This window comes from Sander vitreus, chromosome 17 (genome assembly GCF_031162955.1).
Source record: "Sander vitreus isolate 19-12246 chromosome 17, sanVit1, whole genome shotgun sequence".
Classification (NCBI taxonomy): domain Eukaryota; kingdom Metazoa; phylum Chordata; class Actinopteri; order Perciformes; family Percidae; genus Sander; species Sander vitreus.
Window position 1 is genome coordinate 31,621,470 of NC_135871.1, and position 16,134 is coordinate 31,637,603.

The 16,134-nt window shown below is 42.5% G+C and overlaps 1 protein-coding gene across 1 annotated transcript in view; it reads right to left on the bottom strand.

Moving 5' to 3' along the window:
• Positions 1-14,898, bottom strand: part of phf21b (PHD finger protein 21B) — a 114,688-nt gene extending 99,790 nt beyond the window's left edge. The window contains exons 1-2 of the mRNA XM_078273468.1: positions 14,492-14,898; positions 13,760-13,819 (exon numbers count right to left, since the gene is read on the bottom strand). Of these exons, the coding sequence (XP_078129594.1) occupies positions 13,760-13,819; positions 14,492-14,545 (114 nt within the window). The 5' untranslated portion in view covers positions 14,546-14,898. The remainder of the gene's footprint in view (positions 1-13,759; positions 13,820-14,491) is intronic.
• Positions 14,899-16,134: the final 1,236 nt, after the last annotated feature.

The window sequence follows — 16,134 nt, forward strand, 5'->3', positions numbered from 1 at the left end:
GGGCTATGAGTCCGCCTTTGCGTCGGGCTTTGCGTCGGGCTTAACGTTGGGCTTTGCCGATGGGCTTTGAGTCGGGCTATGAGTCGGGCTTTGCGTCGGGCTATGAGTCGAGCTTTGCGTCAGGCTATGAGTCGAGCTTTGCGTCAGGCTATGAGTCGGGCTTTGCGTCGGGCTTTGCGTCGGGCTATGAGTCGGAGCTATGACGTCGGGCTTTGCGTCGGGCTATGAGTCGGGCTTTGACGTCGGGCTATGAGTCAGGGCTGAGTCGGGCTATGAGTCGGGCTATGAGTCGGGCTATGAGTCGGAGCTTTGACGTCGGGCTATGAGTCGGGCTTTGCGTCGGGCTTTGAGTCGGGCTTTGAGTCGGGCTTTGCGTCGGGCTATGAGTCGGGCTATGAGTCGGGCTTTGAGTCGGGCTTTGCGTCGGGCTTTGAGTCGGGCTATGAGTCGGGCTTTGAGTCGGGCTTTGCGTCGGGCTTTGAGTCGGGCTTTGCGTCGGGCTATGAGTCGGGCTATGAGTCGGGCTATGAGTCGAGCTTTGCGTCGGGCTATGAGTCGGGCTTTGCGTCGGGCTTTGAGTCGGGCTTTGAGTCGGGCTTTGAGTCGGGCTTTGAGTCGGGCTTTGAGTCGGGCTTTGAGTCGGGCTTTGCGTCGGGCTTTGGGTCGGGCATGATGGGCTTTAAGTCGGGCTATGAGTCGGGCTGCGTCGGGCTATGAGTCGGGCTATGAGTCGGGCTATGAGTCGGGCTTTGCGTCGGGCTATGAGTCGGGCTATGAGTCGGGCTTTGAGTCGGGCTATGAGTCGGGCTATGAGTCGGGCTATGAGTCGGGCTTTGCGTCGGGCTATGAGTCGGGCTTTGCGCCGGGTGAAAAATAGGGGCCGTAGTGTCATGTTCTCAGCTTTATAAACAACAGTAAATTGGACGAGAATAACAACTCAGATTAACAATTCTCAGGAACTGACCTTTCTTCCAGTTTTAAGTTTATCTTTTGGGCATTTTCAGCCTTTATTTTGACAGGACAGCTGAAGACATGAAAGAGGAGAGAGAGGGGAATGACATGCAGTAAAGGGCCGCAGGTCGGAGTCCAACACGGGCCCGCTGCGTTGAGGAGTAAACCTCTATATAGGGGCGCCCGCTCTACCAACTGAGCTATCCGGGCGCCCTTCTTCCAGTTTTAAGTCACATTTTTCATGTTTTTAACTCTATATATTTGAACCGGATGAAGGATTAGCGTTGTGTCGTTTTCAGGTGATGTGATAAAAGGTAAAGATTTTTAATTTCTAGAGTTTTAGCTGGGTTTTTTTGGAGAGGAAGAAACTGAAATGAAAGCTCAGATCACTGATTTAGGGTGTTTTAGCTCATTTTATAGCATCATCCTGACTAAACTATGACATATCTGTTATAAGCCATCAACATACGTTCCTCTGATCTTAAATATTAGTCAAACTGATTCATTATTTCAGCTTTTTTCTAACACAATAATTAGATAATTTCATATAAATGAGGTTCATTGACCATGACTTCCAAGAAGAAGTGTAAAACTAGTGGTAATAAGTTGGTGTTAGTTGTGTATATACTGGTGGTAATGGAAAGAAAGTGCCGAAAACGTCATAATAAGAGACAAAAGAATGTCTAATTTTGACACAGGTCATAAGTCTGAAGATGAGATTTGCCGAGCCATTTCAAGAAAAACAGACACTCTTAAATCATCGTAGTACGTTCAAAACACAAGACTCACCTTCTATTTTTATTTGGATTTAACTGTGACCCATAAAAAAGAGGATGCAGCTTAAATATTTAAAGGAACAGCGCCAGTTTGTGTAGAGTGTAGAGTGATAACAGATGGGGAAACAACAGATTGAACTATGTCAAAAATAACAATAAATAGAAATTTCATGCAAATCTAAAGTAATAAATGTAATATTGGGGTTAGGTAGGCCCTTGATAAATGGCTGAGTTATGTCCCGATATTAGTGTTTCCTGCAGAAAGTGAGTTATGACGTTCCTCAGAGAAAGAGAAAGCAGATTTATTGCTGCTCCTTCTTTACATTACATACTGTCATCTCTCTTCACACAACAACAGAGTGTTTCAGAGGGAGAAACAGCAGCGCAGCAGTCAACACGGGTTAATTCATCGCAGCCTTGCTGCTCCCTCCGCCTTGCCAGCAAAGCTACATCAGCACTTTTCGGGGAGTCTCTGGTAATCACTGTTTGCTGTTCGGTAATAAGAAGCCGTCAGACAGATCCAGGAGGAAGGCTGGGGTTTTACCAGCTTTATAACGAGATATCTACGTTCAATCGTGACATAGATTTCAAACAATTGGTCAAAATGAAATATGTTTAGGAGGTTAAGATGTCTGAATCTCTCTCTTCTTTATTTCTAGGTTGTATCACGATGCCAAAGGATATACTGCACGGCTTAGGGGCAGCACCTAAGAGTTTTGCACAGCGCCATAACATAACATAAAAAACAATGCAGAGAGCATCTGGACAACAAACAGGAAGTGATAAAAAGCAGAATCAGAATCATTTATTTGTCGTTAAACATTGTAAAACATTGTCACAATGAAATTGAAGTGCTACTCCTTCTGGTGCCTAGAAGTATACATTCATACGCACACACCTTACCCTTCCACAAACCATACCCTCACATACACATAATGGGCCAGATGCTTCTAGTGCATACTAGTATACATTCATACAATTACTCACGACGTACTCTCACATCATTGTGTCTCTGGTGCTTCCTCACACATACAAACTTTGAAAACAACCCTCCATGCTGTTCTGAGTGAGATACGGTTTCTGAATGTGTCCTGCCTTCAGTCTCCGGGTCAGCTGGTCAACATCTGCACGGCTTTTCTACGTCACTAGCTGAGACGAGGGGGCTAGGGGGCTAACCGTTAGCATGCTAGCTCGTTCTCAATGGCAAAACACTGCTACAACACACACTAGTTCACCCTAATCTCCAAAAGAACTACTTCCATGTCCCTGTTCTGCAGGTATTCCACACAAAGGTGGAAGTGTTCCCTCGTTTAGAAGAAGTCTCCCAGCTAATCCTGCCTTGTACTACTGAAGTTGGAGAAACAGCTAGCTAGCTCATGTAGTCCTTACCTAGCTACTGAGCGTGTAGTCCTTACCTAGTTACTGAGCATGTAGTCCTTACCTAGCTACTGAACATGTAGTCCTTACCTAGCTACTGAGCATGTAGTCCTTACCTAGCTACTGAACATGTAGTCCTTACCTAGCTACTGAGCATGTAGTCCTTACCTAGCTACTGAGCGTGTAGTCCTTACCTAGCTACTGAGCATGTAGTCCTTACCTAGCTACTGAACATGTAGTCCTTACCTAGCTACTGAGCGTGTAGTCCTTACCTAGCTACTGAGCGTGTAGTCCTTACCTAGCTACTGAGCATGTGCGACTGCCAACAAAGATGTTCCAGCAGTGAGAGGTCTCACTCTGTAGCTAAAACAGAGACCTGAACACAGGGTGAAAAGAGGAGCTGCAGCAATGAGCAGTACAACTCAAATATGGTGTTTTTTGATAATTAAACCATGTAAACCTATTCTGGTACAACCTCTAAATACAGTTATGAACCTGAAAATGAGCAGAATATGAGCACTTTAAAAGAGTAAGAGAGTTTAAGAGAGGAACTGAAAGTGTTTGTGACCTGGGTGAGAAGAGTCAATCAATCTTCACATCTCTAAAAATGTCAGACTGTTCCTTTAAAGCTACTGCAGGTTCCTAACTCCAGGAAACAATCACAATTGCATTGAAGCAAAAATTTAAAAAAAAATGGCTCAAAAAAACGAATGGATCCTGGCACATTCTTAGCCTCCGTTGAAGCAGGAACGACCTTTTTAACCTCAAAAACAAGCTGCTGTTTGAAGAGGAAGCCTCAGATGTGAAGGCATGTGGGAACAGAGTGAAATGTAAAGCTGGTAGACAGACACACCGCCCTCCCGCGGGAAGAGTCATCGCAGGGTTTCCTGCTATGTTGCTCTTAATTAAATCTGAGCGTGCCTTCTAGTAATAATTAAAATAAAGAGTCTGAAAACAAGAAAAAAAAGGGGGCGATTTGCTGCAGCCTCAAGAGCACGAGGACAAAAGAGGGCAGATTTATAGTCCTCTGAGACGGAACCAGTGGTCCTGATGTGTGGGTGTCCTTTAGTTGGCCTGAACACACACACACACACACACACACACACACACACACACACACGCACGCACACACACACACACACACACACACACCTACATCTGTCTCACTACGCTGTGGAGGGTCTGAACCTGTCTGGAAACCACAAGATTAAAGTCTGGGAAACAGACAAGACGCGTGTTGGACCAATCAGAAAACAGGGTTCAAAAAGTGTCAAAAAGTAAAGAAAACATCGGGACTAAAACGTCAAAATGAAGTCCTAAAAAAACATCTCATATCATGCTCATTTTTTACATTTTTGTCACTGTTCCCAGTGTCTTGGAAGCTTTCCAGACGTTTTTGTCACGTTTTTCGATGTTTTTGTTGATTTTTTTTTCTGTTTTCTTCCCACATTTTTAAAGCTGTTCCAATATTTTGGTTACTTTTTTCAACATTCTTGTATCAGTTCTTTTTTAGATGCTATATAATTGAATAAAACACCCAAATTCAATGAAAATAGTAAACTGATTAGTTATTTAACTTGTAAAGAGTAATGGTTGTACGGAACCATCCACGTTGTTTATTTTTTTGACAATGGACCTTTTTCACAGCAGACATGTTGACTTGTCATAGTAGGAAGAGCACAGCTGAGATTGATGTCCTCTGTCTGTACGTGGACCAATGTGACTACCACTCCCAGAGATCTATGCCCCGGCACAGCTGGATGGATGTGTGGATGGACTGGGGGGGTTAGAGAGACGACCAACAGCTTCTCCAGCCGTTCAAATGTCCAATTACTGAGCAGAGCTGATGTACTACACAGTGCTGCTTTAGCACCGCTGACCCTCGCTGACTAATGTACATGCAAAAAGGAAATTAGTGCAGAGGAAAAAAAGACACAGTGTTGTCTTTAAATGGCTTTTAACTGCGTCTGTACAAGTCACGGAAGCTTTAATGTCACCTGCAGAGCAGTTAGAGAACAAATAGCAGGATGTCTGCAAGGTTCACGGTTACAGTCTACACTTTATTTGAGCTTTTTTAAGACAACATAGGACATGATTTAATATCTATAAGTCTGCTTCTTCCCAGCAGTAAATAACACTAACTTCTCATGATGTAGTTAATAATATTAAAAGCAACCTGGACCGTGATAAGAAGCAGAAAGCTAAGGTTTTTGCTTCTTAGCTGCTAGTTTGCTGCAGGTCTGATGATAGGTCTGGCGTTTAAAGACTAGGCTGGAGTACTTAACAGAGAAACCCAGAAGACGAAAGCTGCAGCGTAATATGATCCTAATTAATATGATGGAAGAAGACAGAAGAGCAGAGCGCAACAGGCAAACGAAACGACGGGTAAGTTGAACTAGCATTAACAATCAGCTGGTTGAATGCGTGATGTTTGTCTTATGAGTTAGCAAAAATCCCTCCGGTCGCAAAGGGACTAAATGTGTGCAGATTTAAATAGGAACAGCTTCCTGTTTCAGTTTCAGTGTTTCACTAATGCAGCATATAACAAGCTGGAGTTAACATTTAGCAAAGCACAAAAACACTAAGAACAACCCTTTAGAACCATGCGCCCGGCGCACGGACCCTTTTTTCCGCCTTCAAAACTAGCAAAAGTGGATTTGGACACGCCCTAAACGCACCTGCGCCAGGTGTTCACGCCGTGAGCTTAGATCGTTAAAATAGGACCCTTAAACTCTTGCGGCACAGGGAGCGATTGTCATTTGCCACGTAATTCATTTTCAACGAGAGGCTAGCGGGCAGGTAGGGGGGGCGCGGGCAGTCTGACAGGTGACACGACAAGCGGGTGTGTGACGAGCAGAAACACGACATATATATACATACATAATGTGAAACTAAAGCTGTGTTTGAAACCGTTCCCCATCACAGAAATAGTTCACGATATAGTGTGTTTGCCATTCTGTAGTGGTGTATGGTCGGCGGTTAATGTCATTCTCCTAGACAGCTGTTTGGGCTGTTTATGCTGTACCTTTAAATACGTATTCCTACCATTTATACATTACTTTTACCTAACTATTTGAACTGTTTAATCAGCAGTTTTAGCTACTTATTTCTACAATGTATGTAGTCTTTATTGTAGCTACTGTTTAACTTCCCTGTGTTCTTTTGTTACAGCTGATATATTGTTTCAATCAAATCCTAATTTCTATTGTCCACGTACCACTAGCAACAGCAGAAGAACCCTGTTTGGGAATCACTGGTTTATGACTGCACTGGGGTTGTCTTTTTTAACATTTATCTGGTAACTGAAAGCATTCACACCCGAAAATGAAACAGAAGTATACTTAAAAATGCCAGCGTGGATAATAAACTTAATTCATTTCTGAGTGAGGGTGTTTTGTTGTCTGTTTACATGCATTTCAGTTACCAGATTAATGTTAAAAACCTGGTTTCTGCAGCTGTCACGGTAGAGGATTAGAGAAACCTGATTTCTCCCTGAGTGACATGATTTCTAGTTTACGAGTAACCGGGTTTCTAAATCGTCTTTTTACATGCGTGAGCATGACAAAGACTGCACAAAGTCGGGGTAAACGGAGACATCTCTGCACACGAAATGCATCAAAGTAGGCTCTTTAAATCCACAGCTGATTATAGGAATATTTGTAACATCCAGACACAAAGCAGGAAGCATGAATACATGACTGTATTACTAAAACCCTTGCAATCAGTCAGACATGTTTTCAAAATAAGGTCAGGGGTAGAAACCTAAATGACTGCTGGTATACACTAGGCCTGCACGATAAATCATTATAAAATCACGATCTCGATTCACCGCTGTTCTCCTTCAATTCATTTATTGAAAGCATTCAACATTGACATTGACGTGTTTTAATTATGTAAAGAAATGTTCAAGGAGTTCAGATAGAGCCTGTATCAGGGCCATATTTAGCTCAGTGTGTTATACGTCACTATTTCTGGTAGCTTACTGTACTTAAATGGCCAGTATGTACTTTATATTCTTTATCCAGTGAAGCCTCTGTGTTTACAGGCTCGTGGTGATGCTCAATGTCCTCTAGGTGCCAAAAAAAATCTGTTTGGTACTGCCAATTAGTTTTGTTTTGTCATGGTTCATGTGTGCAATAAACATCACACTTCCTGAGAAAAGCATTGTGGCAGAGAATCGTGATTTCAGTTCTAAGCTAAAAAAAAATAGTGATTCATATTTTTCCCCTGAATCGTGCAGGCCTAATATACACAGATTTTAATACAGCACATTTGCACTGATTTCTCAGAGTAACCTGGTTTTCCTGCGTGCATGAACATGTAAATGTGCTGACTTTTTCCCCCCACAATGCAACACACAGAAGGAAACAGAGCAGCTGCTCACAGCTGGACAAGTGGAATAATACCAACGCAGCAGCTCAGAACTACTAGCAGCAGCTCAAACTAGTAAATCCTCTAAAACAAGTGCACAGTTTGTGTTCAGATGAGGTAAACTTAATCAACAGATTGGAGAAATGCTCGGCGATACTCAGCCCTAGACTCAACTGTAATGAAGGTATTCTCTGCAGCAGAGGGAACGCCTCGCCTTCCTAATCTGATTGATAAGCGTGTGAGTTTTGAGCCCAAAGTGATCTCGGTGTGTTTTTAACTCCAGTAGAAGAACTAATCTCTGTTTAAAGTAACACGCCCAAACCTCATATCTCATCAACATCCTGGTATACTGGACATAAACAGGAGGCAGCGTGGAGACTCCGCCCACTGCTGGTAGTTGCCATGGTAATGTTAGTAGCTTTAAGTCTCAGAGAAGGAGATGTTGTGTACCAATAAGACCCAATCAGGAGGAGAAATGTTGGCATCAGAGTCGCCAAAGGTCTCCCTGTGTGTCTATGTGTGTGTGTGTGTGTGTGCGTGTGTGTGTGTGCGTGTGTGTGTGTGTCTGTGTGTGTGTGCGCGTGTGTGTTTGTGCGTGTGTGTTTGTGCGCGTGTGTGTTTGTGTGTCTATGTGTGTGTGTGTGTGTGTGTGTCTGTGTGTCTGTGCGTGTGTCTATGTGTGTGTGTGTGTGTGTGTGTGTGTGTGTGTGTGTGTGTGTGTGTGTGTGTGTGTGCGTGTTTGTGTGTGTGTGTGTGTGTGTGTGTGTGTGTGTGTGCGTGCGTGCGTGTGTCTATGTGTGTGTGTGTCTATGTGTGTGTCTATGTGTGTGTGTGTGTGTGCGTGTGTCTATGTGTGTGTGTGTGTGCGTGTGTCTATGTGTGTGTGTGTCTATGTGTGTGTGTGTGTTTATGTGTGTGTGTGTGTGTGTGTGTGTGTGTGTGTGTGTGTGTGTGTGTGTGTGTGTGTGTGTGTGTGTGTGTGTGTGTGTGTGTGTGTGTGTGTGTGTGTGTGTGCGTGTGTCTATGTGTGTGTGTGTGTGTGTGTGTGCGTGCGTGTGTCTATGTGTGTGGTAGCGAAATTTGGCACCGTTTGATTAAACGTGAATCGTTCCTAGGTAGTACCGACGACATTCGGTCGGTACCCGAAAAAATACAGAGTTCAGTACCCAGCCCTAGCTGCGACTGAACCTTATAACGGCAGGGAAAACCCTGAGTACTTTGGATGCATTTATTTCTTGCATACTAACAGAGACAATATTAGTACAGGGTGTGTACTTTACAGCATCAGTCAACTGTATGGAAATGGGACACACGGCGTTAGTCATGACCTTTAAACGCAGCACAGTCCTGGATATCCAACCATCCAGAAACACACCGTGGTCATTAGCTGGAAAAAAACACATTTACTTACATTGTAAGATTGTAAGAAGACTCTCGGGCTGTGCAATTAATCAAATATAGATCGAGACTTCAGCTCCTAAGGATCACAACAACTATGTCATCGAGAAAAAATATAACTGTTTGCAAGTAAACTCTTTTATCTAATTCAAGTTTGTTTTTCTTTTATTTATTACGTGTTTTCAAAAGATTGTGAAAGTACAACAGTTGATCTTATTGTACGTTTATTTCTAAAAGGGAACTCAAAAATACTTTCAGGGTGTTGTTTTTAAATGACCCTCCTCCACAGCTCTGCGGAGGAAGGTCTGTCTAGTCCACACTGCATTCCTGGATGGCAGGAAAACCTGCTCTGGTTTATTGGCATTTCTTTAAACCAATCACAATCATCGTGGGCGGGGCTAAGCTCCAGACGGAGCCACGGTGCCTCTGCTAAATAGTCTCAGGAAGGAGCTTGTTTTGGTGGAACATGTGGACGTTCAAAAGTAGTTTTAGTCGTGCAACAGAAACCTCAGATTGGACAGATAGTCTAGCTAGCTGTCTGGATTTACCCTGCAGAGATCTGAGGAGCAGTTAACCATAGTCCTCACAAATCAGCCGGAGGTTAGAACGCCAACACAGAGACAGAGGAATGGGACGGACATGCGGCCGCAGTGAGCATTAAGTTCTGTAACAGGTTTCCACAGTCATGTGAAACGGGCCAGCTTCAGTACTGTTTCAGCACAAACATTATACAAAAGTGCTTGTAGGAGCCACATATTGTATGTTGTTTATGGTCTCATTGATATTATTTATTGATTATTATATTGTGTACTTATATTGTAGGTGGTGGGCCTTTTCATCGCGGTTTGAGCAGAAGTAATAAGATATTTCTTTGCTTCACCTGTTGGGTTTTTGGGGCTTTGACAGAGAGGGGGGGGGCCTGGGAGCGAACACTTCCTGTTGACCGCCGCACTAACGCACTTATTTCAACTCACAAAGTAACTTTACATTTGGTAACTGCAGTACTAGATGTATTTTACGTGTGGAGGAATAAATCATTGCAGTACAATCTCCAGCGCGTCATAGTATGTTCATGTATCTCTCAGTGTTTAGTCCCTCGCAGCAGCACTTTGTTGGACTGATTACAGACGCAACAGCGCTGAAAACATTTGGATGTGATGCAGCTACCCACGTTTTTTTGTATTTTTTTTAATCGATCGGAAACCAAAACGAGTAGCTTTTAAGTATTGAAGTATGAAACCTGCAGTGTCGATCCGCCCATGCCTACTACAGTGTGAAACTTTAAGACCTTGAGGAAGTGTTAACGCTGTAAATGTGTAAGAAGAAACAGGGGTATCCAAGGTTACAGATGGTGCCTGGTGCCCGGATAGCTCAGTTGGTGGAGCGCGCGCCCATATATAGAGGGTTACTCCTCGACGCAACGGGCCCGGGTTCGACTCCGACCTGCGGCCCCTTTGCTGCATGTCTCTCCCCCCTTTCATGTCTTCAGCTGCCCTGTCAAAAATACAGACCGAAAATGCCTTTTCCTTCCGAAATGGAATAAATAGGACTTTAACTCGGCCGTAATCAGGAGATACATCCACTTCAGAGTTTTCTCCAGAAGCCGCAAACACTCTCATGGATGATAACCCGCTCTGAGAAATAAATATCGACCCCCCTTTTACGAAACGATAACTGGAGCAGAACCAAAACAACTCGTCTGTACCTGACAAGTCAGTAAAAACTGAAGCCATGATGCAACAGACAGCAAGTGGAGCGGCGTGAGCAGGAATCAATGAATCCATTCCTCTTCAAGGGCCCAAAAAACAAGGAAAAAGGTAGTCGATTGTAGATGGAACGGTGGAGAGAGACCTTTATACTGAATCTGAATATATGAAGAGGAGAGTTAAACTGCAGTCATATTCATGAATGCATCCCCATCTATTCTGCAGTTATTTTTATTTTCTAATCACTCCTGATTTGCATTTACATCCATCAACTCCAGAGAGCTGCCGCCTGTTCCCCCTCCTCTGATAAACACTGGCTGTTTTCGGGAGCAAAAACAGCCAGTGTTATTAAAACTTGTTCTCATTCACAACATGGACGCTACAGACAAGACTGTGCTCAATATGCAAAGCTCAACTCCCAAATTAAAGAGATACTTTGGTATTTCTCAACCTGGACCCTATTTTTCTCCATGTTTTTGTGTCTGAGTGACTGATGGGAACAACAATCTTTGACATTGGTCCAGTATTAAGCAAGAAACAAGCTGCAATGTAACATTAACGAACAATTGCGAACAGTTAGTGCGTCAGTCAGCGTCCACTAAAAGTTCTGTTGTTGCTGCTGACAGACTCAGATTATTATTCTAAGTGTCTGACAACATTATGAAAGGATCCCTACAGAGATAGACCTTTTAGTTAAAGAGGAAGATCCTTTTAGTTTAACATGAAACAGCCCCGAAATCACCATCACCAAACTACACCAGACTCCATGTAAATAATCAGGACTTTTAGCGTGTATAGAGCCAGCATATTTCCACCAGACTCCATGTAAATAATCAGGACTTTTATCATCGTAAAACACACTTCATTCAAAGTGGACAGAAACTAAATAAAACTATCAAAAGCCGTCTTGGTTCATCTTTCCACTGTTCCAACAATCACCACTCTGGTTTGGTTGAAATAAACCCTTAATTCACCCATTTACATGTGGAGATATGTTGGCTCTATACACGCTAAAAGTCCTGATTATTTACATGGAGTCTGGTGGAAATATGCTGGCTCTATACACGTTAAAAGTCCTGATTATTTACATGGAGTCTGGTGGAAATATGTTGGCTCTATACACGCTAAAAGTCCTGATTATTTACATGGAGTCTGGTGGAAATATGCTGGCTCTATACACGCTAAAAGTCCTGATTATTTACATGGAGTCTGGTGGAGTTTGGTGATGGTGATTTCGGGGCTGTTTCATGTTAAACTAAAAGGATCTTCCTCTTTAACTAAAAGGTCTATCTCTGTAGGGATCCTTTCATAATGTTGTCAGACACTTAGAATAATAATCTGAGTCTGTCAGCGCCAAAAACTGACGGTGGCCTTTAGGATTACATTTCAGCCTGGTTTACAGGTGCTGATTACTGCGTTCTCGCTCAATACTGGACCGATTAAAAAGACTCTTCCTCACATTAGTCACCTAGACACCAATGCATGGAAAACAATGGTCCAAGTGGAAAAGAAAAAAACTAAATAACCCTTGAAATCTATCCGCTGGTTAGCAGAAGCTTCCTGTCACAGGAAATAAAACTTCCATCTTCAGGCCTCAAACTGTGACCGTGAAATGACCTCCAGGCTTCGTCTCAGCCAGGAGACATTTTCTCCATCGCACTCGTAAACACTTGTGCAGTTATCTAAATTATTCCTGATTAAAAACTTGCTCTCTTGGCAGCTTAAAGTTCAGGGCGAGTTTATTTCGGGGCGACACATATGTTGACAGCGGGCTTAGTTTCAACCAACATCCTGATGAAATCTCAGCGGTGTGGATGTGAGGCTAATTCAGGGGAACGCAGCAGTTCATATATGTGCAGAGGGGAAAGTAAAAGGTCACATTTTGCAGCTGAAAAAGAAAGAATCATTCAGTAAAAGTGTGTAGTGATTAAAAAACCCCGCCGTGCAGTGCTGACTGGGCTTTCTGTCTCTCTTTTCCCTGCCACCCCTCCCCCCCTCCAAACCAAAAACAGCATCAAAGCAATCAAAATGGTAATGTTAGGCATGAATGGGGCCCATCCCCCCCTCCTCCTCCTCCTCCTCCTGCATGAAACTCTGCAGACTTTTTTTTTCTCCCCCTCTCCATGTTAGAGGAGGGGGGGGGGGAGAGAAACCACCCCCCTTTTCTCTCTCAAAATGGAAGCTTCCACTACCAAAACTGAAAGAAGAAAAAGAAGAAGAGGAAAGGAAATACACACACTACAACACAAACAAGGATTTAGATTCAGGATTCAAAGGGGGGGCATCATAACAACAAACTGGATTAACAACTGGATGCTGCTGCTGCTGCTGCTGTGTACTTTCACATGAAGCAAGTTTAATGACTGCAACAAATCAAGTGCTCAGAAACTGCAGGAAAAGGGATCGATAAAAGTGAAGATTGTGAGGGGGGGTGGGGGGGGCACAGGCCTCTAACAATGTAATAAAACACAAGATAACAAGTGGTTAAATAAAAAATGAAAAAAAAATTGCTTAGATTCTTCTTATGGCTAATGTTAGGAAGTTGTGTGCGCTGCTGTCAGGGCTGGGCCCGGCCGGCGGGGCGGTGCAAACAAGCAAGCAGGAGCCGGAGAGGAGCTGGCCGCGGTGCTGAACACTTGCTGTCGGACTCAGCATCCATCCGGACCGGCTGATACCCGGCTAACTACTTAGCTTTAAAGTTAATATAGGACACAGTCAGCTGACTATAAAATATAGTAAAAACGGCTGGGGAGAGAAGTGAAAGCGTAATGGTGCGCGAATCAAACGCACCCCCACTTTAAGTATAAAGTAACAAAACCGGGGTGTTTTAACGGTGTAATAGACGTTTAAAAAAACAACCCCACAATGATATTAACGGTTAGTTCAACCGACAAAACTTCAACGATAGTGTCCACACAAAAGTCCGAGTCGGGTAGTTAAGCTAGCTGCTTCTTTACGAGCCTCTTTTTTTTACTCTCCAGAAACATGTCGACCTGCTCAAAATGGACGCTAACATTTTTTACACAACTTTGAGTGCGCGAGACAAGAACGTTGAGGGGATGAAGAAGCCGCCCCGGCGGTTAAACACAATAAAACAAGCCTGCTCACTTTTACAATCCACCATGTTTGTTTGTGGCTAGTTGTACCAAGAGGAGAGGAAAAGAAAGAAAGAAAGCTTACTTGTTTATCGCTCAGGGCTGTTATTCTCCTGTCGTGTAGCTGTCTCTTAAGCTCTCCATCCTACAATTTAAACAACAAAAAACAGTTCTTTTTGACACCCCAACTTAACGTTTAATTTTCAGCCAAGTCACGATGAAGGTAAAGCTGGTAGACTCGCTAACTAACGTTAGTGATGTTAACCTAGCGAAAGATTTATGCTGATAAAGTTTCTCCACCGGTTGTCGTGTAGCTTGAAGAAGCTTCCAGGAAAATATATAGATAAATATATATATATATATATATATATATATAGATAGCTATTTTTACCTGTGGGTCTTGCTTCATCTGTGCAACTAGTTTTGTAAAAACGATGGAGATGGAGAAGCGAAATTTACAAAAGTGTGTCTCAAGTTTAGTATGTTAAAGGGAGGAACAAAGCGGTGATGATAGCCACAGCAGCGACTCTTGCACCTCATAAATATTCAGGTCGCGTCCTGATCGCCACACAACCAACCGCCGCATTATCACTCCAAATTCTTGTTGCACAGCGAAATGACAGTTAGCTTAAAAGTACTGTGAAAAGTGCACTTAACGGCAGTTGGAAGTGGCCGTTGGTGTCGACATTACAACCGACATGATATTCCCTCGGAGTGTTAGCTAACCTCTCTCATCCCTTCAGATTTTCCTCCTCCTCCTCTTGCTTCTCTGCACTTGCTCATATAACAGGGTAGAATAACACGATGTTTCATTTACCTGATGACATTGGATTTCTACTTTCAACGCCTCTTGCAGGCCTTGTAGTTCCATGTTCCGACCAGAAAAGCACTTTTCTCCCACTTTCGACGCGACCGAGACGAAGTTTTAAGTGAATAAAAGATTTTTTAAAGCGACAATAACAATTGAAAGAAGAACTACTCAGGCTGCAAAAGCAAGTTCTCGCTTCTTTTTACAGGCTAGGACTCATCACCCACTTTCCGCCCGTCTTCAAAAGTGCTCCAAACCCGGCAGAAAGAGCTCAGGCCCCGGACGGGTCCTGTCCAGATTAACGGCCGAACGTCGAGGGGTCCGACGGGGGAGCGGGTTAGCTTTTCTTTCGGTAATTTTAAGTTGAAAAACGGGGACTATATTTTGTCCGAGTCCGCGGCTTGATTTCACTTTGCCTGGGGAAAAGTTGCGCTTCGGCTGTCAATGGTAATTCTGAAGTTCCCGGATGGAGCAGACTAGGGACATGCGCAGTGAGCCGGGAGGAAGCTACAACTACTTCAAGGAGTATTTATAATAATACATCAATAAATAAATATTACATTTATTTATTTGGCACTTCACAAAACAGATGTTGTGCTTCACAAGACAATAAATAAACATACAATACATGACTGTCTACTACACATTTATATGACATTTTATGAAAATCCTATTTTATTTAGGTTATATTTGAATAACTTGCAGTATTTTATGTCTTAGATTCTCTTTCTTTTACTTGTGTGTTTGGTTGGAGGGAGCCTGACACCCAAGACTTTCTGTAATTCTGCATTTGATTAATAACTTGACACTTAAATAAGAAAACTATTGAAACATGACAAAACATATCAAACAATAGGCCTAAAACTCACGTTTTAACACCTGTACTGACTCTGTAATACAAGTACACAAAGACACAACACAAAATCTAAATAAATACATATTGCATATACACATACAGCGCTTTAGACCGCCTGTAAATGCAGTAACTTCAAGTGCTGTATTTAAATACACTTTTTAGTTACTTGTAGTTTATTTAAGTATTTTCAATTTCTGTTACTCTATAATATTTACCTCCGAATTGCAGTGCATTATACGTATACTTTCACTGCAATCGGTCCACATTTATACGTTATATTTATGGAGTATGCTTATGTTTTTGAGCTACTTTGAATTATTAGTGTGTTTTTTATTGATATTTCTCTCCTCTAGTGTTGATATGTATATTTAATACAAGCATTGCCCAATTTGGGATCAATAAAGTGCATCTATCTATCTATCTATCTATCTGTCTATATATAAACATTGATTTGCATTATTTGACTTCTAATCCTCACATTTAAAGCAATAATTGGCTAGATAGGGCTGCAACTAATAATCATTTCCATTTTTGATTAATTTCTCGACTAACTGATTGGTTTAATTTATAAAAATGTAATGAAATAGTGCAAAATACACATTTTTGTGTTCTTTTTTTGACCCTATCTATTTTCATAAATGTTACAAACGTCTTATCCAAGTTCAGACTATTCTTGAGCTAGTTTCAGAAGTAATATAGTTGTAAATCATCTAAGAAAGGCTGTAGTTAGACATCCAATATTATTAATCTAAAAGCAAACATGGCAGCAGCAGCAGCATCCACAGCTACCATCACA